Source organism: Tetrao urogallus, assembly GCF_951394365.1.
Source record: "Tetrao urogallus genome assembly, chromosome: 6".
Lineage (NCBI taxonomy): Eukaryota > Metazoa > Chordata > Aves > Galliformes > Phasianidae > Tetrao > Tetrao urogallus.
Window position 1 is genome coordinate 4,780,446 of NC_136819.1, and position 25,928 is coordinate 4,806,373.

Consider the following 25,928-nt stretch of genomic DNA (forward strand, 5'->3'; position numbering starts at 1 on the left):
TTCATTTTCTTTAGGCAGTCTGCCTGCTTACCAGAAGCATGTTCCCTCAGTACATTAAGGACAGTTTTCCAGGCACCTTTTGTTCCCCAGAGAATGGTGTCTATTCCAATGTTTTTTTGTTAGTTTACCTGTGCAAATAAGCTCTTTTCATTTAAAAGAAAGCTTATTTCCCTCAGATTCTGTGTCACCTTAAAACAGCCCTGGTAGGAGCCGGTAGGGTACTGCAGCAGTGTAGCGTTTCCAGTCTTTCCCATATTTGCTGTAACAACGGTGCTCATCCCTAATGCAACGGTGAGTTAGCAGAATAGTCATATAAACAATGTAGAAGTAAGGCAAGATGTGTTCAAACCCACAGGTCAGACAATAGGCCAGGGAGCCCATCAGATCTCCAGTGTAGTTGAAATGGCGTGCCCACCCCCAGAACCCTGAGGTCAGCAGCTTGCTGTAGTACTTGGTCCCATCCACAGACATGTAGGAGCACTCAATGTAGTTGGGCTTTTTGCCCCATATCTTGCAGTTACCGTTGGTACGGCGGAAGAGATCTTTCTGGTGGTTTGTCATTCTGAAGATATAGTAGCCAACCAAGCCCAACGCCAAGATCCCGATGGCATTAGCTGTGCAGAGCTGCACAGGGTGGTAAACCAAATATAAACCCTGGGAGACAGAACAGAGACATGCAGTGATTTACTTTAAAAACACACCACAGCTGCCAGATGAATTCTTTGACCTACAGTGACCCAGGACAGAGTACTAGAAAGAGCACAAAAAATCATCCTATCAGCACTAAGATGGAATCTTTTTCAGGAAATCCTGCATCATACATCCACTTTCTTTCCACTGATGCATTTCTTAGGTTACAGAAGAAAAAGGGAAAAATTGTGTGGGTGATGACCAAATGGGAAAAGGGGAGGAAGAAAACACAAACCAGTCAAATGACCATCCAACAGAAAGGTGTACAGAAAGGGACTGAAGGGAATTAAAATACGCAGATGAAACAACAGACAGTGACAGAAAGAGGTACAAAAGTGAGAAGATGTTAATTCCATGCAGGGACGGAAGGCTCTCATACAATGAAATTGTATACATACATACAATGAGAGTGTAGTAATAGTCAGTATTCAAGCTATAAGAAAAGAAAATAAGATAAACACCAATCTGCTAGAGAAAACATTTCTGGAAAGCTTCTTTCCTTTTGGCCCAAAGGTTTTACCCTATCTTTACCTGCAGAGTGTAGAGGTAAGGCAACCAAACGCAGTCTCCCCAGCCCAAGTACCACCCAAAATGATCATGGCAGATATCAATGGTTTTCAAATACCAGGCTTCATTCCAGAAATAGTCCAAAACATAAATACCCTGAAAAAGAATGACTTTACATCACTCACTGCAACGATTCTACATTCGCTCACTACAAGTGAGACATTCAGGCCCTGGAAGGTGGCCAGAGAAGGGCAGAAAAACTGGTGAGGGGTCTGGAGCACAAGTCTTATGAGGAGCGGCTGAGGGAGCTGGGATTGTTCAGTCTGGAGAAGAGGAGGCTCAGGAGAGACCTCACTGCCCTCTACAGCTTCCTGAAGGGAGGCTGTGGTGAGGAGGGGTTTGGCCTCTTCCAGGCAACAAACAGGACCTGAGGAAATGGCCACAAGTTGTACCAGATAAGCATAAGGAGAAACTTTTTCTCTCAAAATGGTCAGGCACTGGAATGGCTGCCCAGGAGGGTGGTGGAGTCGCCGACCCTGGCAGTGTTCATGAGGTGTCTGGATGAGGAGCTAATAGATCTGGTTTAGTGCTTGTGGTAGCAATGGTAATGGGAGGACAGTTGGACTAGATGATCTTGTAGGTCCTTTCCCACCTTGTGATTCTACAATTCCATACATTAATAACATAACACTGGCATCCTATTTAACAGTATCAACCTGAAATTTCTGTGCTGTCTTGTGGTTAAGATCTCAAAACTAACCTGTGTTTTTAACAACTCAATGATAAGAGCATTAAGAGGAACATAACATATATAGGAAGAACTACACTACATTTGTAGAGCTAAAACAGTAACAAGCAAGCCAAGCAGCGTTAACCAAAATAAGTAACACAACTATTCTCCTCATACTAACAGATACACTGGATTATTCCCAGCAGCCTTCTGAATGAAAATGCGTAAAGAAGCAGGACCCAGCACATCATCACTGCATGATATTGGTCAGGCCAGGAAGAACAGTGTAAGTTCAAATTCAGTGCAGGTATTTTTCCTACTTTAATACTAGTTTATTTTCAAATTGATATCTTAATCTCCTCCTCTCAATTTACCTGAAGGACATTAACAAGGATCATTGAGTTGGTTATGTGACCATACAGCTCCTGCTGTTTAGCAGCATACGAAAGGTTAATCAGAGTCCAGGCTACAATACCAGGGCGTCCATTGAAGAACAGCTTGAAATCAAACCACTTCCCTATTCGAGGGTTAAATTCAATCCCCATCATGTAGTCGTAAAAGAAGTTGCCAGTGAATTTGCTTGAAAATAGAAAAGATTAGAAATTTATATAGTTATTATAAATGAAAGTGCTTACCATTCCAATTATACATTTCAAATTATTTTCCAAGGTGCTTGATGTAACAGTGATAAAAATAATAAAACCACATCATGTTGTAAGTAAGTTCACACAAAGTGATCCAACCAAAGCATTTCATTAGTAAAAGATCCATTTTAAGATTTGGGGGCATCCTAGTTGAAACTTGGTATCACTTTTCAGCGCTTGAAGTATAATCTTACTTGTTGGACACATGCAAGACAGATATATTCATTACACTGAGGCTGCAACAATTACTAGACATGCACCATCCTCTGTTTCATGCTGCATGTCTTTGTTAAGCAAAAAATCACAGTTGTACACTGGCCCAGCTATATGTCTGAATTCCTGTACTCTCGTATTATTAGAAAACACATACCAATCTTTGGCATTAGTAGGGAAGAAGTAGCCTTTAATCATCGCAAATGTGGAAACCACATATCCCAGGATATTGGCACACCACAGGAGAGGAATCCAATTGTCAAAAATGATGGTAGGTGAGAAGTAGTGGAAATAATAGGCATTTGCAAACCAAAGTACGTGGGTAATGATCCAAGCTTGGAGTCCATTGACTTCATACTTATTTACTACACCTAAAAAGTGAAGAAGATCAATACTACTGATAACTCATTAGTACAGTTATTAATATGGACACGCATGCAATATCTAGAAGCTCAACACCCATGCTCATGAAACGAGCGTCTCTCCTTACCTGCCTTGAAACATCACCTTTCCAACCTTAAGGTGCTTTTCTGAGTTTCATTATACTGTGCTAGAACCTCTCAGGCTAAGCTTTTTCTTCACTCTCTTCACAAAATGGTGGATTTGCAACCTCACCTGAAATTTACTAAGGTTTCACATTACCCTTTGCTCACATCACACACTTTGCTCAGATTTTGCAAGTTACCTTGGCTAAAAAAGTTGTGATTGCATTGTCAGATACCAGCAATAGTCTGCTGTTGATCTGTAATTTTGCTGCTTACAATCTGTATTTTTCCACTGCTGCTACACTGCTTTCTGTATTTTCTTTAGGCATGAATCACCTAATTGCACAACCAACAGTTTTACTAGCAATAAGAGACAGAAATTCTACAATGAATTCTAGAAGAAGATGAATGATTTGTTTGATTACTTTAAATAAACATATGGAGAGTAAAAACATTTATGTCCAAGTTTCCTCCAGATAGAAATAGATTATTAAAAATGAAGTACAGAAGGGCAGTCATTCAGAAAGAATATGAGTATGTTGTAGTATACTCCAAAGAAAAGCTTACCAGCAGGAGTGACAGCACCTTCTTGTACACCTCCTACATATCCAGGAAGAAACTTGTGGCAGAAGTCAGGAACAAACGCATACAAAATCACCTAGAAGTGACAGACATATTAACAGCAAAAAAGGGACAAGAGAAAATCCCCAGACGCTTTCATACACATAACAGAAGATAACACACAGCATTTTCAATTAAGTACTCAATCAACAAATATTGTAGGAGTGGCTGTTGTGATTTTAGACTAGAAACATGTGCCAGCTACTAAAGATTTTAAAGATGCACTTCATATATGATTATGGCCCTTTTTTTCACAAGGAGGACAGTTGCCAACTAGATTTGGCTCCTCATCCTTTAATTTAACCTGTTATAAGTAAGTCACTTACTTATAACACAACAATGGCAGCAGTTTGCTCAGTTTGAGGATTTTTTTATTTTTTTTTATTTTTTTTATTTTTTTTACAAAGAAGTTGTAATTCACAAGTAAGTACACTTTTACAGTCTACCTACTCCTTCTACAACTAGTTTGATATATTTACTATGTCTTAATTTAAATAAATCAATATTTTTGTTATAGGATTGCTTTATTTTAATAAACCACATCATCTCTGACTCATAAAATTCATTCAAGGCAGCTGAGTTTATGTTTGTATAAAGTAGTCATGTCATAGAGCATCTGCAGGAGCAAGCATTATCCTCTGGCTCACTGCTGGACACAGTGAGTTAGTGTGGTGTTACATGAGACTTGACAGAAAGAACAGCAATTGTTGGGCAACCTTCTCTCACAGGTAAATCAGTACCGGTATCCCGAACATTTAAGATCCAAGTAATCCCCCAGTAATTCTTGACATTTTCATCTGGCAGATTACTTTTCAATTTCCTTAAGCACTCATAGGATTCCAATCAGTTCTACTCTTTTTTCCTCTGAAGAGTAGATGCATGCTTGCACACACATACACGCTCCTACTTTATTTGGTATCGTGACTTACAGCTCTACAAGCAATGTGACCCATCAAACTACAGTGGTGTACTCTTCTGACACCAATATCCTATACATTTGTTTTTCAAGTGTGCAAAGTTTGTTTGGATTCCAAGACACAGAAAGTGATAAACAAAAAAAGTAGAAAGACAGCATGACGTTCTATTATCTTCCATGTAAATTAAAGAAAGAGTTGCTTTTAACAACAGCCACTAGATCATAATTCAATAACACACCTGGAAAGCAACCCAAGCAGCATAGATGCCAACAGCCGTATAAGTCAGTGAAGGAGTCTTGTTCCAGATGTCAGACAGATGTTTATTCCCCGTGAGCAAGTTGATGAGTGGATCAGTCAGAGAGCACTGGTACTGGTCGCAGGACATGATGAAGTAATACACGATAAGTGGTGCAAATGCAAGTAGGAAAAGAATGCTTGCCAAGGAAAACCAGTCTACCTCCCTGTAAGCAAGAACAGAACTTTTGTTGTTTTTTTTTTTTTTCCCAGCTTTCTAGTTAATAATTCTCATTTAGTCAGTTTGATTTTTTTTGCTAGTTTGTTTTATGACAGTCACAGGTATAACTGGTAGAGGGTTCAGTTGGAACCAGTAACAGAATCACAGAAACATTCTGCAAAGCTTGGAAACAGACAAGACAGATCTTTGACAGCCAGAAGCTGAATGTGCTGCAGCACCAACATCTGTGGAAGCCATATGAACAGCCATGGCTGTTTCCAGCTGCACTGTATTAACACTCTAATAACATTTGCACTATACTTTCACAGCATGGCTCTTAAGTCTTGCTACAGCATGTGCCAATAGCACAGATAGCTGTTTGTTTTCCAAAAGGCAGCAAGTATTTTGTTCAATCTTTGAAGAAAGTACAAATTATCACCCATTTATACAATGTATCTTCTTTTTTTTTTTGCAAGAAAGGCTGTGTCGCAACCCAAGCCGTCTGACAAGTTCCACATTTAGAAACCTTGGGAAAACCTTTCTTAGCAACTGATAGTACAGCTCATTATCATTAGCATTGCACTCATCTTTTAATAACAGCATGCAGTTCAAAAGCAACGTGACATCTATAAAAGAAAGAACCAATGTGAAATCAGTGACAATTGAGTTTCTCTCACCATGCTCTTCCCCACTGTGCCTGAGGAGCCTGAGCACCATTTTGGGCACTTTTGTGATTTCTTTCTTCAGATTTTTTCTCCCGATGGGCTGCCATGGTGTTCTGTGTGAAAGAAAAGAAAACACTGATAATTATTCCAGCTAGTCCTCAGTGGTTCTTTTTGCTACCCAGGTTGCTAAAAACTCTTATACACAGCCTTCAATTACAAAGAGCCCAGAGACAAAGATAAGAATAAAATCTGCAAGAAATTTCCTAAGTCATTACGTTCTGGCCTAACTCCGACCCTCACCCTGTGCTGCCTAGCTATCAGTTCTGTCTGCAGATCCGCTTATCGCAATTTGTACTTTGATTATCCATCCAATCTCCACACTACCTGCCAGCAATTCCCACCGCTCCACAGCAACGTCCACGCCTCCCACCTCCTCTCCTCAGACTGCTGCCCCTTGGCCCCGCCCCCTCGTCATCTCTTCGACCAATCCGCGTAGCGCTCTCCCCGCACTTGACTGTCGCTCCGGCTAATCCGCGCCGCGCTCCGTTCCGCCCCACGCTGCCTCATTGGCGGAGCGCGCTCAACCCATGGGCGGGCACGGTGGGGCGGCTCTGTAGGCGGGACGGAACAGTCCGTGAGGTGGGCGGTGCTGTCCTGCCGCCCCCCCCGCCCCCTCCGGAAGTGCGCGCTGCCTCGGTTCGGCGGTGGGGAGCTGCCATGGGTCGGGCGGTGAGCGTGGCCGCCTGTGCCCTCAACCAGTGGGCTCTGGATTTCGAAGGCAACGCCGAGAGGATCCTGCGAAGTGAGCGGGGCCGAGGCGGCGGGTCTGAGTGGGCCGGAGCTCGTGTCCGCATTGCTGCTTAAACTAATTGTTTTCCAGGTATTAGCATCGCTAAGAGCAAAGGAGCTAGGTACAGGCTCGGTCCAGAACTCGAAATTTGGTAAGGGCCCTTGAATTATTATCTGTAGTGAGTTGTATGCACAGCGTGATGTCTCTTCTCTGGAGAAGTTTTCATCCCATGATCGCAGTGCTGATACAGCCTGAATCTTCTCTTTCTTTTCCTTTTTATGCAGCGGTTATGGCTGTGCAGATCACTACTATGAGTCTGATACACTCCTGCATTCTTTTCAAGTGCTGGCAAAGCTTTTGGAGTCTCCAGCTACTCAGGATATTATCTGTGACGTGGGAATGTAAGTGTTAAATGCGTAGCTATAGCTAGGATGGAGGGGCAAGCCTTCTGAGAGCATGAGCAGATGCTTCTGGGTTGTCAGGGCTTTGCCCCAGTCTTGGAAACACATCTTAAGAATTACTGATATTTCCCACTCTGGTCTCCATCGGAATGATTGTAACATACAAGAGAATTTCTGGAAGACAATCCTTTAGAATCACAGAATTGTAGAATTGCTCAGGTTGGAAAAGGCCTTAAAGATCATTGAGTCCAACCACAACCTAACCATCCTACCCTAACTCTCTGCTAAATCATGTCCCTGAGCACCACATCCAAATGGTTTTTAAACACATCCAGGGATGATGACTCAACCACGTCCCTGGGGAGCCTATTCCAGTGCTTAACAACCCTTTCTGTAAAGAAATTTTTCCTGATATCCAACCTAAACTTACCCTGGTGCAACCTGAGGCCATTTCCCCTCATCCTGTCACCAGTGAGAAGAGACCAACCCTGCTCTCATTGCAATCTCCTTTCAGGTATTTGAAGAGAGCAACAAGGTCTCCCCTCAGCCTCCTTTTTCTCAGACTGAGCAGCCCCAATTCCAGTTCCTTCAGTCTCTCCTCATAGGCCATATTCTCCAAGGCTGGGCCTTGCTGCCCTTCTTTGCACCTGCTCCAGCACCTCCATGTCCTTTCTGTACTGAGGTGCCCAAAAATGAACACAGTACTCAAGGAGAGGCCTCACCAGTGCCAAGTACAGGGCAGGATGACTTCCCTGGTCCTGCTCACCACACCATTCCTAGCATAAGCCAGGATGCCATTGGCCTTCTTGGCCACCAGGGCGCAGTGCTGGCCCGTGTTCAGCCAACTGTCCGTCAGTACACCAAGGTCCCTTTCCACCAGGCAGCTTTCCAGCTGCTTCTCTCCAAGGTTGTAGGGTTACCTGAGGTTGATGTGACCAAAATGCAGGACCTGACACTTGGCCCTACTGAAACTCATGCAGTTTGCCTTGGCCCATCAATCCAGTCTATCCAGGTCTGTCTGTAGTCCCTTCCTCCCCTCAGGCAGATCAACACTTCTTCCCAACTTGGTGTCTCCTGCAAACTTATTGAGGGTGCACTCAATCCTGTCATCAATATCGTTAATGAAGATGTTAAATAGAAGAAATTTCAGGCTTTTCTTTTTCTGGAAGGGAGATGAGTGAGATTCCTGATAGCTGGTCCCTTTGAGAGAGTGGAATAAGTATTTCTTGAGATTCTACATTTCTGGGATTCACTCCCATGGGTAAGGTTTTGGGTTAGGCCTTGGACTGAGTGCAAAATGAAGGATTCTATAAATTGACTGTCTTTGGGAATTCTGCAGCTCATATAGCTTGCTCTAAGTGGCAGATATCTTTACAGGCAGCATACAGGTATGCCAAGATCACTGGAACCATCGTAAGTCAGGTGCCAAGAGCAAGTTGTGATAAACTGTGATTATAAAGCTAACATATGTACGTATGTGTGTGTTGATATCGTGAATAAGCATAAGGCTACCTTTTCCTGACTTTGAAGTAGCCTGGTAGTACTGGGTAGAGTCAAGCTTGGTTAAGCTAGGCCAGCCAATAGCATGGTTGTAGTCTGTGTTTCTCAGGAGTGCCGTGGTCTGGTAGCCAGCCACGGGGTATATCTGCAACTGAAAAAAGGGCTAGCGAATAAGACTTTTGCAAACTTCAGAAGTTAAAACTTCATACATTGTTATATTTAATTCCTTCTAGTGATCTAGTGTAGAAGTCTTATATTAACAGTCCTTGTGTAGTGGAGTAGATTCTGTTCTTTGTTGTTTTTATATTTTCTTTGAACACTTAATCTAATGTGCTTAGCCACTGGTAATTTTTCTCCTTACTTTTGCAGGCCCCTTATGCACAGAAATGTTCGCTACAATTGCCGAGTCATCTTTCTAAATAAGTAAGTAGTTCCTTATGCACTTTTGCAGCACAAAGCAGGAGGATATCTTTTCAGAGGCCTGTTTGGCCTTCAAGCAGGATTCTTCAGTGCCATCTAATGGACTGGAATTGTTTTCCTGTCTGCTTTCCATTATCTCTTTTTCTCTTCTGTTTTTGTATAAACTAAATTTCCACTGCATTCTGAAGGATGCTTTGGAGAGCCTGGAAGCATTCAGTCAGAAACCTTTAACAGGTTGTTTATAGCAGTTATTTACATCACACTAGAAAAAAAAATGAGTGACTTGATTTTCATCAGTGTTCTTGTTCTTGTTTTATTCATCTTCACATCAGGTCTTAATTCACCCTTTCTGTTTTATTTTTGTTTTAAGAAAAATTCTTTTGATTAGACCGAAAATATCATTGGCAAATGCAGGAAACTATAGAGAACTTCGGTGGTTTACCCCATGGAACAAAGCAAGGTAGGCTGGCTACTGTTAAATTGTTTAAAAAGCACAGCTTTTCACTTGCATCTGCAGCAGAAGGAAGGAAATCTCTATTGCAATGCATCAGTGCAGCTACGTAGGTAACAGGGAGACAGAATCTACAGAGATGCATAACTACAGTTCAGTTCAGTTGAGCTTATTAAATGTAATCAAACCCTGGACTAATAAGCTTGAAGAAAAAGTGGGGCTAAATGTTCTTGCCATGTATAAGTGCCATCACTTCCCTTTTGCATGCTTTCTAACTTGATGCAGTTTGGGATTGGAGGAGCCCGTTATTCTTGTTTATCTTCTTGATTGCTGCATGCTCTCCAGTATTGAGCTGGGAAGCAGTGTGAGGTGGGTAAGCTCAGTTAGAATATCATGACTGTGGAGGATTGCTGTCCCGTACCTAACTACGTAGCAAAATATGTTCTTGCTTGATGCACACCTCTGATGCTGCTTGCTCGTTCCTTATTCGTCAAGGAATAGAGTTTCTGGGAGTTCTCTTAAATACCAGTCAGTTCTGGATAAGTTCACAGTTACTCATGCAGAAGCACTTCAGAAAGGTAAACTTTTATTGGATATTTGAAATTTCTGTGTGTTCTTTGTTGGGTCTAGTTAAGAACTAAAAGGGAGCAAGCATGAAAGCTGTGCAGAGGTTATTGTTAATGCAATGCAACCTCTTAACTCTTGGAAGGGTGATGTGATTATTTCTGTTCATTCACCTGAAGCTTTTTTCATGCTTATTTCTCTGTAAAATCGAGATATCTCCCAAAAAGGTTTCTCACTGAAGAAGTCTATCTCAAGCTTTAGCTTTTGCCTGAAGACTTCTTGTTTGGGCACCTAACTATTCACTGGAAAATACAGATACAAATAGTAAGAAGCCAGAAATAAGCAGCCTATCACAGTTACAAAAACTTAAACTTTTAAATCTTGTTTCCTCACTGTTTACCATGCATTTCTGAAACCTTCCTGGAAAATATGAAGGTGGTTTTTTTGTTGTTTTTTTTTTTTTCTTTTTTTTTAACATAGAGTCCTGTGCAACTGACATGCAATTTTTTAATACACCATTGTGATTTATATAACTATGTATTCACAGTTTATAAACCTTCCTTAGGCATGTAGAGGAGTATCTTCTACCAAGGATAATTCAGGAAGTAACAGGACAGGTAAGTTTTTAATGGGTTCTTTCTTTCGAAATTTAGGATTCAACACTCAAAATGCAGAGCACGTGTGACATAAAGGGGTAGAACACTAACTCCTTGTGTCAGTTGTTGCAAATTCAGTAGTTTCAGTGATAGTTGTCAGGCTAATTTAACTTAGCTTGTATTAGTAATTAGTAGCAAATCAAGTGACTTTTAAATTTGCCTCAAGTTGCTTCTCCCTAAAACATGAACGTGGTTCGTAGTATTAGGTGGTCTCTCTTTTGTAGACCATTTGACTCAAAAGCAGCTGTCCTGATCTGAAGTGAAGCACTTCACCTGAATAGCACTGCAATTTTAACATGGAATGTCAGTATAAGTCACGTGTTTGCAGCTCAGAATTTTTTTTTTTTCCGTTTTTTTTTTACTTAAATTTGGCATAACATAAAGTACTTTATGGTTGGTAGTTTGTCATTTCACAGAAGTGAGCATTCAGTTCTGTTCTAAGTTTGCAGATAATTTTTTGAATTATATGAAATAGATTCTCCCATTCCATTGAAGTAAGGACGTTCTTGGTTGTTTTTGTTTTTTTTTTTTCCTCAGGACACTGTTCCTTTTGGGGATGCAGTGCTAGCAACCAAAGATACCTGTCTAGGGACAGAAATATGTGAAGAGCTCTGGGCACCAAACAGGTAAAGGAGAATAAATGGAAAATAAATTGAAATATTCTTTGGATCTGCCAGAAATAAATGTTTTTGTAAAAATATGCTCAATATTCCTTTATGTAGTGTATCTTTCACAGAGTGCCAGTAAGTTCAAATATAAGCAAGAAATGTATCACGGGTAAGATTTCAATAAAGGGGTTCAAATTTCTTGGTGGTGCTTGTTATTATATAAAAACTTCTCACTGTTACCTACGTGCCTTGTTCTGGAATTTCTGCTTGGAGAATGTGGCAGATCTACCAGAAACTGAGGACTGTGTTTACAATCAAAACATTTCATTTGTTTTCATCATCTTGAAGTTGGTTAGGTACTATTACAGGCCTGTATGTAGTTCACTTACACTCATAAAAGTGTCAGGGAGTCGTCTTATCTTTTTGGAATTGCATATATATAAAGGAGAAGCTTGCATTTCTCTTATACCGAATTCAGAGAGCTCAGGTCGTTTTCCCAATGAAGGCTTTGTTCTCATTGATGACCCTTGCCAGGCTACTGTTAAGTATGTTCAAGTGGACGGATTAGTTCTTGAGGAAAGTGAGTAATTACTGATCAGTAGTAGAACAACAAGACTGTAAAACCATTAATCAGCTGCAGAAGTGCTAAGTTTAGAGGATAGAAAAGGAGATCTCATTCTGATGGAAAGTTGTAAGTCCTCCTCCTGTCAGTATCAGTGTTCTTCCTCAAATGAATGAGAAGTGGATTAAGCCATTCTTTCATGATTTTATTTGACATGTAAACCTAGTTTCTGGGGTATCAATTCTGCCAGTAAGAATAATCTCATGTTACTCCATGTAAAAAATTTGAGAGTACTAGTAGGTCTCATCATTTTCATAGAAAATAGAGCTTTGTTGCAATTGTTAAGTTAGAACTTAGGCTCCTGCATTACTTAGGCTTGCATCACTTTGATATATATCTATTTCTCTATTAGCTTAATCCTTTTGCTTTATATTTTAACCAACATCATATGATTCATAAAGAATATGCAGAAGAAAACAACTGAAGGTCATTAACAGAAGGGAAGCCCTGGTGCCCTTAAGTAACATTTCTGTTATTACTTGAATAGTTCCTGTTAGAATTTAAAAATCTTCCCAATGACAAAATCCTGTTAAGAATGGTCAGATAGAGGAAGGAAAGGGGGGAAAAAAAAAAAAAAAAAAAAAAAGTTGTGTGAAAGCTGTTGTCATTAACATAAGATAAATTAAATGTTCCACATGCCTTTCCAAATCTTATAGTTCATGTAATCAATTTCCTTATAACTGCAACATGTGTGGCAATTTACATACAAAGGTACTGTGGCGTTTTGTGTGAACTGAGATAGTGATATATCAGTGATATAAGTTGTATATTTGTTAGTGATTCTAAATGGTACCTACAATGCAGAGTGATTGCCAGCTGATTTTTTTTTTTTTCTGCCTTTTACTTTGCCAGCCCTCATATTGAAATGGGACTTGACGGTGTGGAAATTTTCACTAACTCTTCAGGGAGTCACCATGTGTTGAGGAAGGCTCATACCCGTGTGGATTTGGTGAATTCTGCCACAGCAAAGGTACATTTAAGGATGGAGAGGTGGAGAAAAAAAGTGACTTGTTGTGCACTTGTTTTCTCTCCAGAACAATCTCTTCTCCCATGAGCTTGGCGGCTATGGCAGACCTTGTTAGTTTCTGTGGCGGTGGTGGTGTTTTTTGTTTTTTTTTCTCTTTGATCTTGGAATTACCTCCTGATTGATTCAGCTGCTATCCTACTGTGCTTTGAGGAGTCCTACTATGTGTAATGCTCTCATGTGAAGCACTGTAATGGTTTTCAGATCTACGACCCCAAATGCCAGAGGCTGTTAGGACCAGTGGTGTTGAATCCACTGCATACAGAAAAGCAACCAGTTTGGAAGGCTGTTAAGCTCTCATTCTGCATAAAGAACAAACTACCAGTGGCTCTGCTTTCTCTGCATTCACCTGAGCCAAAGCAGTCTCCCTCCTCGTGCTTCACATATTGAAGTTACAACTCATTGCCAGCTTCTGTTTCAGTCTGTGTATGCAGATATTGTTCTGGCACATGAAAGATAATTTTGGATGGTTTTACATTTCCTTAAATTCACAGTTTCTTTTCTGAGCTTCGTTGATGTGGCAATATTTTCTTGGAGAAATAGCAGGAAGGGAAAGTAGAAATCAGTATTTAACCTTAGCCATTACCTGTCGTCTTTGTACTTAAATTTTATCTTATTTTTCTATGTTGAAAGCTCTGCTAACTTTAAACAGAAGCCTTTTTATTCCTGGGCTGTCCCCATGTCTGTCAGTGATGAGGACAAAAATTACTGAATGTACGTTACACCACGACAGGTGTTTATTTTTTGTAGCATAATTTCACAGTCTTTGGTTATATTTAGCACTGTACTCTGATATCCAGCCACAGCTTCTGTCATCATTTCCCTCCTTTCCTCAATCTCTGTATGAACGTAGCTTTTCAATTTTGAAGCGTAGCCCTCTCTACTTGGGCTTCATGAATGACTTTTCAGCTCATAACAAAAGACACATATTTTCCAACAGCGAGAAGGGGATAGAGCTCATTTTTTTACTACTTTCTTACGCTATTATTTGTTTATATAGTGTGTATAGTGTGTAAAGTACTTTTTCAAATGAAAAGAGTCTAAGCTCTAAACCTTTCACAACTTAGAGTATGAGAAGGACTCAAACAGAGAAAAAACATTTTATCTTTAACATTATCAGGTACTATAGTCACTGTATCCTGAAAAACTGTTTTTCTGTTTGTTTGTTTTCTTCCCAGAATGGTGGAATATATATTTTGTCTAACCAGAAAGGTTGTGATGGCGATCGTCTGTATTATGATGGTTGTGCCATGATTTCTATGAACGGAGAGACAGTTGCACAAGGATCCCAGTTTTCACTCGATGATGTGGTAATCCATTCAGCCTGTAATTAACTGAAGTTATAGCTGAAGTTAGAAGGGCTACGTTTACACTCAAGACTTTACACAGCATCTAGTGATACTGGGTTCATATCTTAGAGGCAAAAAATATGTTTTTACTGTACTATCCAACTAGTTGAGAAGTTTTTCCTAATTAAATTGTCCAGATCTATAGTAGCTGTCCTGCTTTTGCCAGTAGGGAAGAGCTGTCGCAGTGGAGGAACTAAGAGAATGTTGTGCACAAAATCACCATGTTTAGTGCAGACTGTTAGTTATATTCATGTATTCAAGCAAATAAGTGTGAAGATTACAGTGTTCTATGGCCTGCATTGGTAAACAGAGAGTTCTACAGCTAGATCTTTTCTTCAAAAGCTCCTTTCTCAGAAGATACGCTGTTGCAGCTGTGGGCTTCTGGTCACTTTTCCCCAGCATGCTTCTCGACTTTCCCTCTAGTTCTGTGCTGCAAGTGATGGTAAACCCATTCTTCAGCCACCTAAGAAGTGCTATCAATTTGTTATTTTTGGAGTATTCTAGTGTGCTTTGTGAATTGAGGCAGTTGTGTTTGTGTTGTAGTGTAAATAATTGAACTGAATCAGAGATGACTTGTAAAGTGAGTGTAAAGGTCTGTATTGAAAAAAGTCATGTGCGTTTTCCTTCCCCAACGTTTCAGGAGGTGCTAGTTGCTACACTGGACTTGGAAGACGTCCGAAGTTACAGAGCAGAGATTTCATCTCGTAACTTGGCAGTAAGAGTTCTTTACAGACATTGTTCTTAAACTCTACCAAGTTTGAATAGTTACTTCAAAAATATTTGCATGCTTTGATTTTATTTTTTTTTCCCCACAGTATTTTACAGATCTACACTTTTATAGGTATATGTTACATTAAAATTTGTCTTTTCGACTCTTTCGTACTATTGCTTAGGCAAGTAAAGTGAATCCCTTTGCCAGGATAAAAGTGAACTTTGCTCTGTCATGTTCTGATGATCTAACTGCACCTATCTGTGTGCCAATCCAGTGGAGGCATCATAGTCCTGAGGAGGAGATCTGGTAAGTACACTGAATTTGTTGCTTGAAAACAGTTTTTATAAGAATTTAAAACTAATGGAGATGAACAGAATGTCTCTATTTATATTTAAGAAAGTATCTAATTGGAAGAATTGAAAGTAGGTCTTATCCTATAATCCTCGTAAAATGAGTGTATTCTGTGATTTCAGCCTTGGTCCTGCATGTTGGCTCTGGGACTACTTAAGGCGCAGCAAACAGGTAAAAACTGCTTTTTGTTCTTACCATGTACCCCTTCTTCTGCGGTATGCAGGCATTACAGGTTGCTATCTTGTGCTGCTGCTAATGCAGGGTCATACTGTTAGTCTAAGGTGCAGAGTTACTGGTAGTTCTTTCAGACTTAAAATAGTTAGGGGAAATATGCTTTTCAGACCTCTTCCTTAGGAGTCATGCTTTCTTTGAAAGCAATAGTCAAACTTAAATAAGGAAGAGGATTTTTTCATGGATGATTCATGTCTATTTACCAGAACATGTTTCTGAGGTAAAACACATTTTTCTAATTTTGCATTTTGGAACTTCTTCCTCACTTTGTTTTCAAGGCAGGATTTCTTCTACCTCTTAGTGGTGGAATTGACAGCTCTGCTACAGCTTGCATAGTATATTCTATGTGCCACCAGGTTTGCTTGGCAGTCAAGAATGGAAGTAAGTAGATACGCATGTCTTGCTAACAATGTCTATTAATGGTTGAGAGCATGTTAGTATAAGCTAGGTGCAAGAGTTAATGATAAAATTTTGCCCAATAATTTTAATGGAACCCTTCACATCTCTCCAGAAATTCTAGCAAAAACAAAAGTTCAGCTTTCAAGTTCTTTGAATTGGCTTAATGGCTTACATTTTGGGTTTAGGATTGCTTGTGAAACTGAGACCAGTTTCTTCTACAGTATTTTTCAAAGTATTGGCTGATGTAGTTTTGGGAATTCAGTTCATCAGGAGATTTTTTTTTTCCTGTTAAATTCAACACTGTGAAACACGGTTGGGCATGATTTGAGCTCTTAAACCTGGCCTTGAATAGATGGTGTGTATTAAGCTAGTCCCCTGTATGTATGGAATTACGATTTCTGTGGAGCTTCCCTGAGGCACGCAGAACAAAGGGATTTAATATTTCCACATTCAAAATTAGGAGCAAGTTCATTAATTTTCTTTTTAATATTTTTCTTTTTTTTTTTTTTAGTATGAAAATATTCTAACATGCTTGGAGAGAGAGTTAGATAGTTAGATGAAGTTATCTTGTGAGAGACAATGTAAAACTTTATTGGAATACAAGAAACAAACGAGTTATTTCCATAGCCTGGCAGGAAGAGCACAGCGATATCTACTACTGTTTTATTTTTTTTCCTTTGTTCTCAGATGTAGAGGTGCTGGCTGATGCACGCAGGATTGTGCATGATGAGACCTATGTCCCTGAGGATCCTAGAGAATTTTGCAGGCGTGTCTTTACCACTTGCTATATGGCCAGTGAGAACTCCTCCCAGGACACTCGCAACAGGGCTAAACTTCTGGCTGAGCAAATAGGCAGGTAGAGATTGGAAACTGATAGAAAAATTCTTGTTCTGGCAAAATAAAACAAACAAATAAAAAACCTGCATATAAAACTTTCAAAACCTAAAACAGGGAAAAAAAGGAGAGCAGTGTGTATGTGTGTTCAGTATGAGCATTTCAGATATTATTTAAGTGTGTGAATGTGAGGCATGGTGGGAAGCATTTGATTTAAAAAAAAAAAAAAAAAAAAAAAACAAAAAAAAACCTGGAAACAGACTCTGGAAAATATTAGCTTTTCCTAAAACTTTTCCCACCAGATCTTAATTGGGAGCCGCCTTAAAACATCATTTCATGTTTTCTTATCATTTAATGCTTTTTGTGTAGTCAAGCCTTACCAGCTGAGTCACTTCTGCTTGGATTCTTCTCAGCTATCACATCAACCTGAACATTGATGCGGCTGTGAAAGCTATTGTGGGAATTTTCAGCCTGGTGACAGGTCGAACTCCCTGCTTTTCTGTCTACGGAGGGAGCAGCAGAGAAAATCTGGCACTGCAGAATGTGCAGGTGTGTTTTACGTAGGCTGAATCAGGTCAGGCCCTTTGTTTGAAGTACTACAAAATGGTACCAGTAGTGCTGGGGCCCTTCCTTTGAATTGCTGTGAAGACCTAAACTCACTGTGGTGTGTTCCTGAGGATTCATGACTTTCCACTAAACACTGATCTACAGAAGAAATCTCCACTCCTGTGCATCTTGGAGAAAACCAAGATAACTGTTGCTTGTGATTTTTAAAGCATCATAGAATGGTCAGGAGGAAACAGTATGTGTCTGGATCTCATCAATAGCATTCATCTGTATGCTGTTTAGAAAAGCATTCCAAAAGAAAGTTGCCACGTCAGGAAAATGAGCAGTGTAGTATTCTTAGAGATGAGTCATGAGTCCAGTAGGATTGTGGCAGAATAAGACATTGCTAACATATATAGGCTTTCCTCTGGTAAATATTAGCAGCTTTTCATAGGCCCTGTGTGATGCTTACTCATTACAATTTGTAGACTTCCATTTCTGAAGGTAGTTTTTGTGGTTTTTGTTCTTTTAAGGCAAGGATTTGATCTTTCTCCCCCTGCTACTATCAGAGCATTCCATAAGCAAACACTGAATCTTGTATCATCTTTTTTGACAGTGGCTTAGCATCAGAAGAGTGTGATAGTTTGCGTAACATCACGCACAGCTGGGGCCAGAGGTAGAGATTGAATTTCATGTCTATGTTGAGTAGTGTTATTTCCCTTGGAAAAAGTGAGTTTTAGAGTGGGGACAGAAACAAACAGTTTTAGAGCTCTTGTGTAATAGAAAGTGTTTCTTCTAGTACTGTATAGGTAGATATGTTAGGTGGTTTATCTGCATGTTTCATTGTTCATGCATCGCATCCTTATCAGTGCGTGTAGGAGACTGAGAATTGTAGTAACTCCCAATTCTACAACTCAGAGTAGAATAAAATTTCCCAATCATGTGAGTCTATGGCAGTAGCAGATGCTGAGCCTGGCTTACACAGGTGTATGTTTAGCATCCCCTCCTTTGTCTTCCTCCAGTAACGGTTAGCCCTCTCACATCTTGTTCTTTATGGGTTTGTTCAGAGAACTGCTAACTTTATATGACTGGGAAAATATATTGCTTCTAAATAATAAGTTTTATTTTGATTTGTAGGCTAGAGTAAGAATGGTCCTTGCCTACCTGTTTGCTCAGCTGACACTTTGGACTCGTGGGATGCCAGGGGGGCTTCTGGTGCTAGGATCAGCCAATGTGGATGAAAGGTTGGTAAAAGCTATGAATCTAAAACCAAGTGAACCAGGAACAAATCAGTGCTGTTCCTTAATGCCCCTAAGTTCCAGAAGAGTATGTACAGAAGAGGTTTTTTTTTATTTAAAAAAAAAAAAAAGATACTGATAGCAGTGAAATAGGTTATTTATTACCATTAGAATGGCAAAATTATGTATTTTTCAGAAGCTTAAGATAAAAGTATTCTTGTAGTTTTCCAATAAACTGCAGATATTTCTTTAGCAAGTTTCAGTAGAGCTTGCACACACAGTTCCCAGGCTAGCTTTCCAGTCCATTATTTGTTGTATTTTCAATTACACTATTAGAAATTATGTTGCGAACTTTGAGTTAAAAGATAGATGTTAAAAATCTGGAGTACTGCATTTAGATCTAGCTTTTGGGAGATAAACACTGTGGCACTGATGATCTCAAAAGGTTGGAGGATAGCGTGTATTGATTCTGTGGCAAGTTGGGATTTTCTGTTTTTAATGGGCCAGGACACTATCTTAACTTTTACACTAGATATATTGCTTTAGCTGAGGCAGTTTCACAGTGCTTTCTAGCTGTTCAAAATATCTCCCTCCTGGCAGTACCATGGTGTTAAAATAACTCTGTTTCAGCCAAATGCCTCTTTGTCCCATGTGCTAACAGTGTGCCGTCTGTTCTTGGCTTTATACCACATATATGATCTATCTAATATAAGCTGTTATTGAACTGATGTTACATCCTTGTTATATAAAACTTTTGCTCAGTCTTCGAGGTTACTTGACAAAGTATGATTGTTCAAGTGCTGATATCAATCCCATTGGTGGAATCAGTAAGAGTGATTTGAAGAACTTCATACAATATTGCATTGAAAACTTCCAGCTCACAGCCCTCAGAAAGTGAGTAGTGAAGCAGTTATGCTTGGTGGCTTTATTTGCTTGCTGCATTTTGTGGATTTGTTTGTGTTTGTTTCTTTTCTACTAAGATAACTGAGTTGGAGTAACAGAGTCATAAAATCTTTCAGGCTAGAAAAGACTTTGGATATCATCAAGTCCAACCACAACCTAACCCTGTTACCCTAACTCTAACAACCCTCTGCTAAATCATGTCCCTGAGCACCACATCCAAATGGTTTTTAAACACATCCAGGGATGATGACTCAACCACGTCCCTGGGGAGCCTATTCCAGTGCTTAACAACCCTTTCTGTAAAGAAATTTTTCCTGATATCCAGCCTAAACTTACCCTGATGCAACCTGAGGCCATTTCCCCTCATCCTGTCACCAGTGAGAAGAGACCAACCCTGCTCTCATTGCAATCACCTTTCAGGTATTTGAAGAGAGCAACAAGGTCTCCCCTCAGCCTCCTTTTTCTCAGACTGAGCAGCCCCAGTTCCAGTTCCTTCAGTCTCTCCTCATAGGCCATATTCTCCAAGCCCTTCTCCAAGGCTGGGCCTTGCTGCCCTTCTTTGCACCTGCTCCAGCACCTCCATGTCCTTTCTGTACTGAGGTGCCCAAAAATGAACACAGTACTCAAGGAGGGGCCTCACCAGTGCCAAGTACAGGGCAGGATGACTTCCCTGGTCCTGCTCGCCACACCATTCCTAGCATAAGCCAGGATGCCATTGGCCTTCTTGGCCACCAGGGCGCAGTGCTGGCCCGTGTTCAGCCAACTGTCCGTCAGTACACCAAGGTCCCTTTCCACCAGGCAGCTTTCCAGCTGCTTCTCCCCAAGGCTGTAGGGTTGCCTGAGGTTGCTGTGAATGCAGGACCTGACACTTGGCCCTATTGAAACTCATGCAGTTTTTTTTTTTATTGCAAATGTTAAAGAAGTCTTCTGGTAATCCTTTTGTTTCCAAATGATTGTGTGCAATTACACAAGACCAATCTAAATGGCTGAAGGCTGCAAGTGCCAGCAGTCTCAGGAGTGTCTGTGTGCAAAAACTTGTGTTAATTCCGTTGAGGAAACATTTTGAACAGATTGAATTAAGGGAACGTTTCATGTTTTTGATACAAACATAGCTTTTTTTTAAACCTGGGACAGCTTGCAGGTAACTTTTTTTTTTTTGCAGATTATGCCCTCTGAAATTTTTTAGTAAAGCATTTGCTTTTTAATAAACCAGACTGTTTGTACTAATGAGAATGGACAGATTGTTTTTTCTTCCTCTTACAGTATCATGGCAGCTCCACCTACTGCAGAGCTAGAGCCCCTAGTGGATGGACAAGTGTCTCAAACTGATGAGGTAATAGGCAGAGACTTAAAAATTCTCTGGTAATCTTTATCCCCACACTTGCTTTTTGTCCAATTGCTGTTTGCTTTTGTATGTATCTGTGCTTATCACTAAGTGTGTAATAACTGTCTTGAAGCCACTGACAAGGCTTGGTGTCTTGCACCAGCATGACATAAATTGCCAACAGTTTCTAAAACAGCAAATCAAATGTTTGTTGTTGTGATTGTTCTGTTTGTTTTGAATGATTTTTTTATTTTGGGCACTTAAAAAGATGGCCATTCTGAAATGTTTCCAAAATGCAGTTTCAGAGTTACTTAACTCCAAAAGTGCCTGTTGGTGTCTTGCTGTTCTTGAAGTTGGTTGGTGTTTAACCCCTGGCCTCTTCTCCCATCCCCTCTTTTTTGCTATCTACTTACATAAGAGAGGACTGGTAAGCCTGACAGCTACTTACCAAGACTGTAGGTTATTCACCTGCAGGATACTATAAAACTTTTTTTTTTTTTTTTTTAATAAAGGATTGCTTAATTAAAATTTCAATTTTCTCCATTAGGAATTATTGTACTGACGTATACTATATCTAAACTCCCAGAAGGGAAAATAAACAGATTTTTCTCTGGAAAGACATGCATGCTTTCACTAGCCAAATAAAACATATTCCTTTAAGGTTCTGAAATCTCATATTTCAGAGATCCCAATTCTTTTCTTCCACTTGTAATACTAATCTTCTGTTTCTCTTTGAGCGCTGAGAATTTCATTTTGGTGTATCTTTGATTAAACTGGGTTATTGTAATTGCTCATAAAACTATTAATTGTAATTTAAATAGTCAGGTTTTTTTTTCTGTGACTTTGTGTGATTTCAGGCAGATATGGGGATGACGTATGCAGAGCTCTCAATCTATGGTAAATTAAGGAAGATTGCAAAGGCTGGACCATACAGTATGTTCTGTAAGCTGATTAATTTGTGGAAGGAAATTTGTACACCGAGGGAGGTAATGCACAAAATTAAATCATGTGATGTCATTCCCAAAATAAACTCTTTAAAGGATGGTCAAATGAAGTTCCTTTCATTTGAAAGAGATGGTTTAATTATTCTCCTATAGTTAGGGATATTGTACAGTTGTAACTGAATACGCTGGTAAAGCTTGTATTGCTCTCTTAAATTAATGTGGTTTGTTATATATGTTAGAAATGGTTAGAACAGTAATTGGGGAACTGAAAACAGTTGCTACAGAACTGTAACTTCAGGAGAAAATTATCCTGAAATGTGCATGGCCAACTGCCCCTGAAGCTTTTGGTTTATGTATTCTGGAAATCTTTCCTTTTTTGGCATAAAGGAGAACGTTCAGTTGGTCACCTGAATCTCAGAGGCCAGTGCTTACTGTTAGATTTCCTGCAGGGCACTTCTCTGTTGGTAAATGTTAGGCACAGAGACAGGGTGGTCTGAAAATAGTCTGAAATGCCTCTACCTGAAGGAATCATCCACAGTGATTTGTAGTGGTAGGTAACTTACGTACGTGTTAGTGGTGGAAAGTGGGTGTGTAAAAGCTGGAATACAGTCTTTAAGATGCTGTTCTCACTGAAAATTGTAAATTTTAAGGAAGTTTGGCTGACTGAAAGTTATATTCTTCATACACCAGGTGGCATCAAAGGTTAAGCACTTCTTCAGGATGTATTCCTTGAATAGGCATAAAATGACCACCCTCACTCCTTCCTACCATGCCGAAAACTACAGCCCAGATGACAACCGATTTGACCTGAGGCCTTTCCTTTATAACACCACCTGGTCCTGGCAATTTAGGTGTATAGATAACCAGGTAAACATTCTCTGCTTCTTAGTTTTTATTTAAAGCTGTCTCAATGGGGTAAGCTCAATTCCTGTGAATCTCCCCTTACAGTGTTTTTTGCACTTCAGCTGCTTTTGAGAACATATCTATACAAACATATATGAGAACGTATCTATATAAAATGCTAATTGCCTTGTCTGTGAAATGCAAGGCATTAGTGTTTCTTCACCCTGATTATATTACAATTAAGTAGTAGCGCTTCCTCACCCTGAAACCCAGAGTAAAAGCTACCGTGTGCAGCATTTTTGTTTTGTAGGTCTGCATTTTTTTTAACAGTTTTGAACTCTTTCTCACTGAAGATCAAGAGGGAGTTGTGTAAAATATTTTTATAAGATCTGAAACAAAATGCAATTTAATGCTTACAAGAAATGTGATTAAGATCTTGTAATGATCTAGGATATTGTTAACCTTTAACTCAATTTTGTACGTAGTAACATTTTTGCAGGCAAGAGCATTAGCCATTGCAATTAGCTGCTGCAAATTACAAGTCAAGCTTGGGAAATAATCTGTTATTTGGGCAGCAGTAACTTGAAGTGATAATTGTTTATGATGGATAGCCTTCTGCAAGGCTCGAAAATAATGATTCCCAGTAATGAGTCAAGTCTGCCCTAATCAAGAAAGGGAATGTTGTCAGAGTTTCTATTATTGTACATATTCAGTTAATCACTCTAGGATTACTGGTAATTGAAGTCCTGCACTTAAGGGTGTTTTTTTTGTTTGTTTGTTTGTTTTGTATAGTAACAGGACTGTGAAAATACAGCATAAACTCTAAATGATATTGTGCTGCCAAAAAACACCTTTACTTTGGCAATCAGTGCTGGGTTTTCTTGTATGAGAATGATGCTACCTCATGCCCATTTGTGAAAGAAAATCAGTTTGATTGTTAACAGAAGGGAAATCTGTTGGATTTGTGGAAAACAGTTTTCCATTTATAATGTTTTATACATACGTATATCAAGTTGATTCAGTCATCCACCCTTTTAAAGTGCAGAATTCTTTCTATATATGTTGTAGAAGAACAGTGGTAAGACAAGGAGGATGTGAAGTGCTTGCAGGGAATTATCAGACTTGCCCTTGGAGTCCTAATGCCATTAATCTCTACATAGCTGAGCATTCCACCTGGATGAGGGAAACTTGAGCAGTTTGGAATAATAACCCTTGGAGCTGCAGTGTCACTATCTGCAGCTTCTGGTTTTGAATTGTGGCTGGCATAAGGATGTATGGCCAGAGCAAGTAATTTAACAGGTTCTAGTAGCCAGAACATTAATTGCTGTTTTAATAGCTGGTATCATTTGACTGAACAGCAACTTAACTCAGAAGAAGTTTGGTGTGACCGTCTCCAAGGATGAGTTACCTGCAATCCGTTTCCTGTTTTTTCCAGTGCTCACTGGTCATATCACAATAATAGGCACATTTGGTGAAACAAAAACGTCTGCCAAGCTGAGTGTGTGTGACCATGTGTACAGTTAATGAATATACCAATGTTATGGTATAGCAGTGTACTGTTAGTGAATATGCAGGTGTTATGGTACAACAGAGAGCTTGCCTATGATGTTATGACACCAAAGCAGAAAACAGCAATGATAGGTACACTCACCCTATCCTGGGCTTGCGTAGGAAACTCTGGTGGAGCAGATCTCCAGAAGAGATCCTTCCCTACTGGTGGTCAGCTCTGAAATGGATCTAGGAGAGATGGAGCCAGGCTGCGCCCCTCCCTGCAGCACAGATGAATTGCCTTCACCTGTGCTCCCAGGGCTGACTCAGTGCTCGCATCAGGTGATCAGTCAGAGGTTCAGGCCGTGATTCAGCAGTCCCCATACGCTATGTCATGACCAATAACAGATGTTGAGGGCAGAAGATATGAATCATCTATTTACAGTATGATTTTCCTACCTTTATATTGTGGGAACATAAAACTGGACTTTCCAGAGACAAAGATACCGTCCTGAGCCGTCATGTTGTTGCTGTTAGGCTACCTTCCCTGAGTTTGTGCATTTATATTATTAATCATAACAATAAATGAACTAAATGTAAAGTAACTCAATTTCTTAAGTGTTAAGAAGAGTGAAGGTCGGTCTTATTAAGGTGTGAGAAGCATTTCCCTGTGTTTATTTTTTCTTTTCCTAGTTCTTGTTATGGGCAGGGTTCTGGCTTCTGGCCTAATTTGATCTGACGTTTGTCATTGAAAAGGGTGGTCTTACCTTCCTTTCTGTTTCTCCTGAGACGGCTTTGGTGCTTACTCCTTGTCAGCCAAATTAAGTCACCAACCTGCCACAAAAATAGGAATGGATGGGAGCATGCAGCTGGGGGCAGCTGAGAAGATGGGCAGGAAGAAAGTTTGAATTTCTCTTTTTACTGCAGCTAACAGAGCCTGTTCATATCTGTTGTCCCCCAGAGTGCATCTCACTGTCGGTTTCTGATAAATCTGGGCTCTGTGCTGATTGGAGGTGAAAATCAGAAAGTACCAGAGATGTTAAATGCGCCTTAATTTTACTACTGAATCTGTTTCTTTTTATCTTGCAGGTGTCCCATCTAGAAAAAAAGGAAGGAATATCTGTAGCTGAAGATACGGACTGATTTGCTGTCTTGTTTAATACTGGTAATTTGTTAAACAGCATTCAAATCTGGAGTGTGCTGTGATGATGAGAGACAACCCAAACAATTGTTGGAATGATCACTGTGAGTGATATTTACAGTCAAGCTCTTTTTTACACCTTTTTGATTTGTCTCTGGTTTGTTCCCAATACACTTCAGCCCTACTCTAGCTAAAGAATCATTCATTAAGGATTTTCATCAGCTACTTCAATTAATTGCCTTTAATTGAAAATATTTGGATAAGCTCATCGAACATAAAAGCAGGGGAGTCTCGTGAAAGTGTATGTGTGTATGAATACTGATTGGTTCTGGTTGTTTGGAAGTTATTTTTGAGTAATATGCAACTGAAAGAATAAAACTGAAAACAGGTCTGGCACGTGCTGTTGATGGAGGGGAAAACCCTTTTCCTTGGCAATAAACTTCTCATTTTGTAATGGCAATTTACTCTGCTCTCATCTTACGTGGCTGCTGTGTGTCTAGCGTTAGCTGTGTAACCGGTCCGGCATTTCTCTTTCTTACTGAAGCTGTCGGAGAGAAAAGGAAATATTTCGTTTCTTTCAAGTGAACGCAGCTGGTTGCCTTGGTGACGAGCGCCTTCCGCCGGAAGTGACGTCGGGGGGTGGGATAAGCTGTCAGCTGGACC

General features: G+C 39.9%; 2 protein-coding genes across 2 annotated transcripts; one reads left to right on the plus strand and one right to left on the minus strand.

Annotated features, from left to right (window-relative positions):
• Window positions 1-189: 189 nt before the first annotated feature.
• DHCR7 (7-dehydrocholesterol reductase) lies at window positions 190-6,033 on the minus strand (the record flags this gene model as incomplete). The annotated part of the gene is made up of 7 exons (XM_079537362.1): window positions 190-654; window positions 1,222-1,353; window positions 2,302-2,506; window positions 2,942-3,155; window positions 3,837-3,927; window positions 5,046-5,268; window positions 5,939-6,033. The coding sequence occupies 7 exons, from the start codon at window positions 6,031-6,033 to the stop codon at window positions 190-192; spliced, it is 1,425 nt and encodes a 474-aa protein (XP_079393488.1).
• Window positions 6,034-6,643: 610 nt separating this feature from the next.
• On the plus strand, window positions 6,644-25,267 carry NADSYN1 (NAD synthetase 1; the record flags this gene model as incomplete). The annotated part of the gene is made up of 21 exons (XM_079537904.1): window positions 6,644-6,728; window positions 6,807-6,867; window positions 7,001-7,117; window positions 8,987-9,040; window positions 9,408-9,497; window positions 10,618-10,669; window positions 11,246-11,334; window positions 12,791-12,908; window positions 14,141-14,272; window positions 14,952-15,026; window positions 15,205-15,329; window positions 15,497-15,545; window positions 15,884-15,986; window positions 16,692-16,860; window positions 17,252-17,387; window positions 18,522-18,628; window positions 19,385-19,516; window positions 20,789-20,858; window positions 21,707-21,835; window positions 22,484-22,660; window positions 25,214-25,267. 21 exons carry the CDS (start codon window positions 6,644-6,646, stop codon window positions 25,265-25,267), a joined length of 2,124 nt encoding a protein of 707 aa, XP_079394030.1.
• Between the last annotated feature and the right edge of the window lie 661 nt (window positions 25,268-25,928).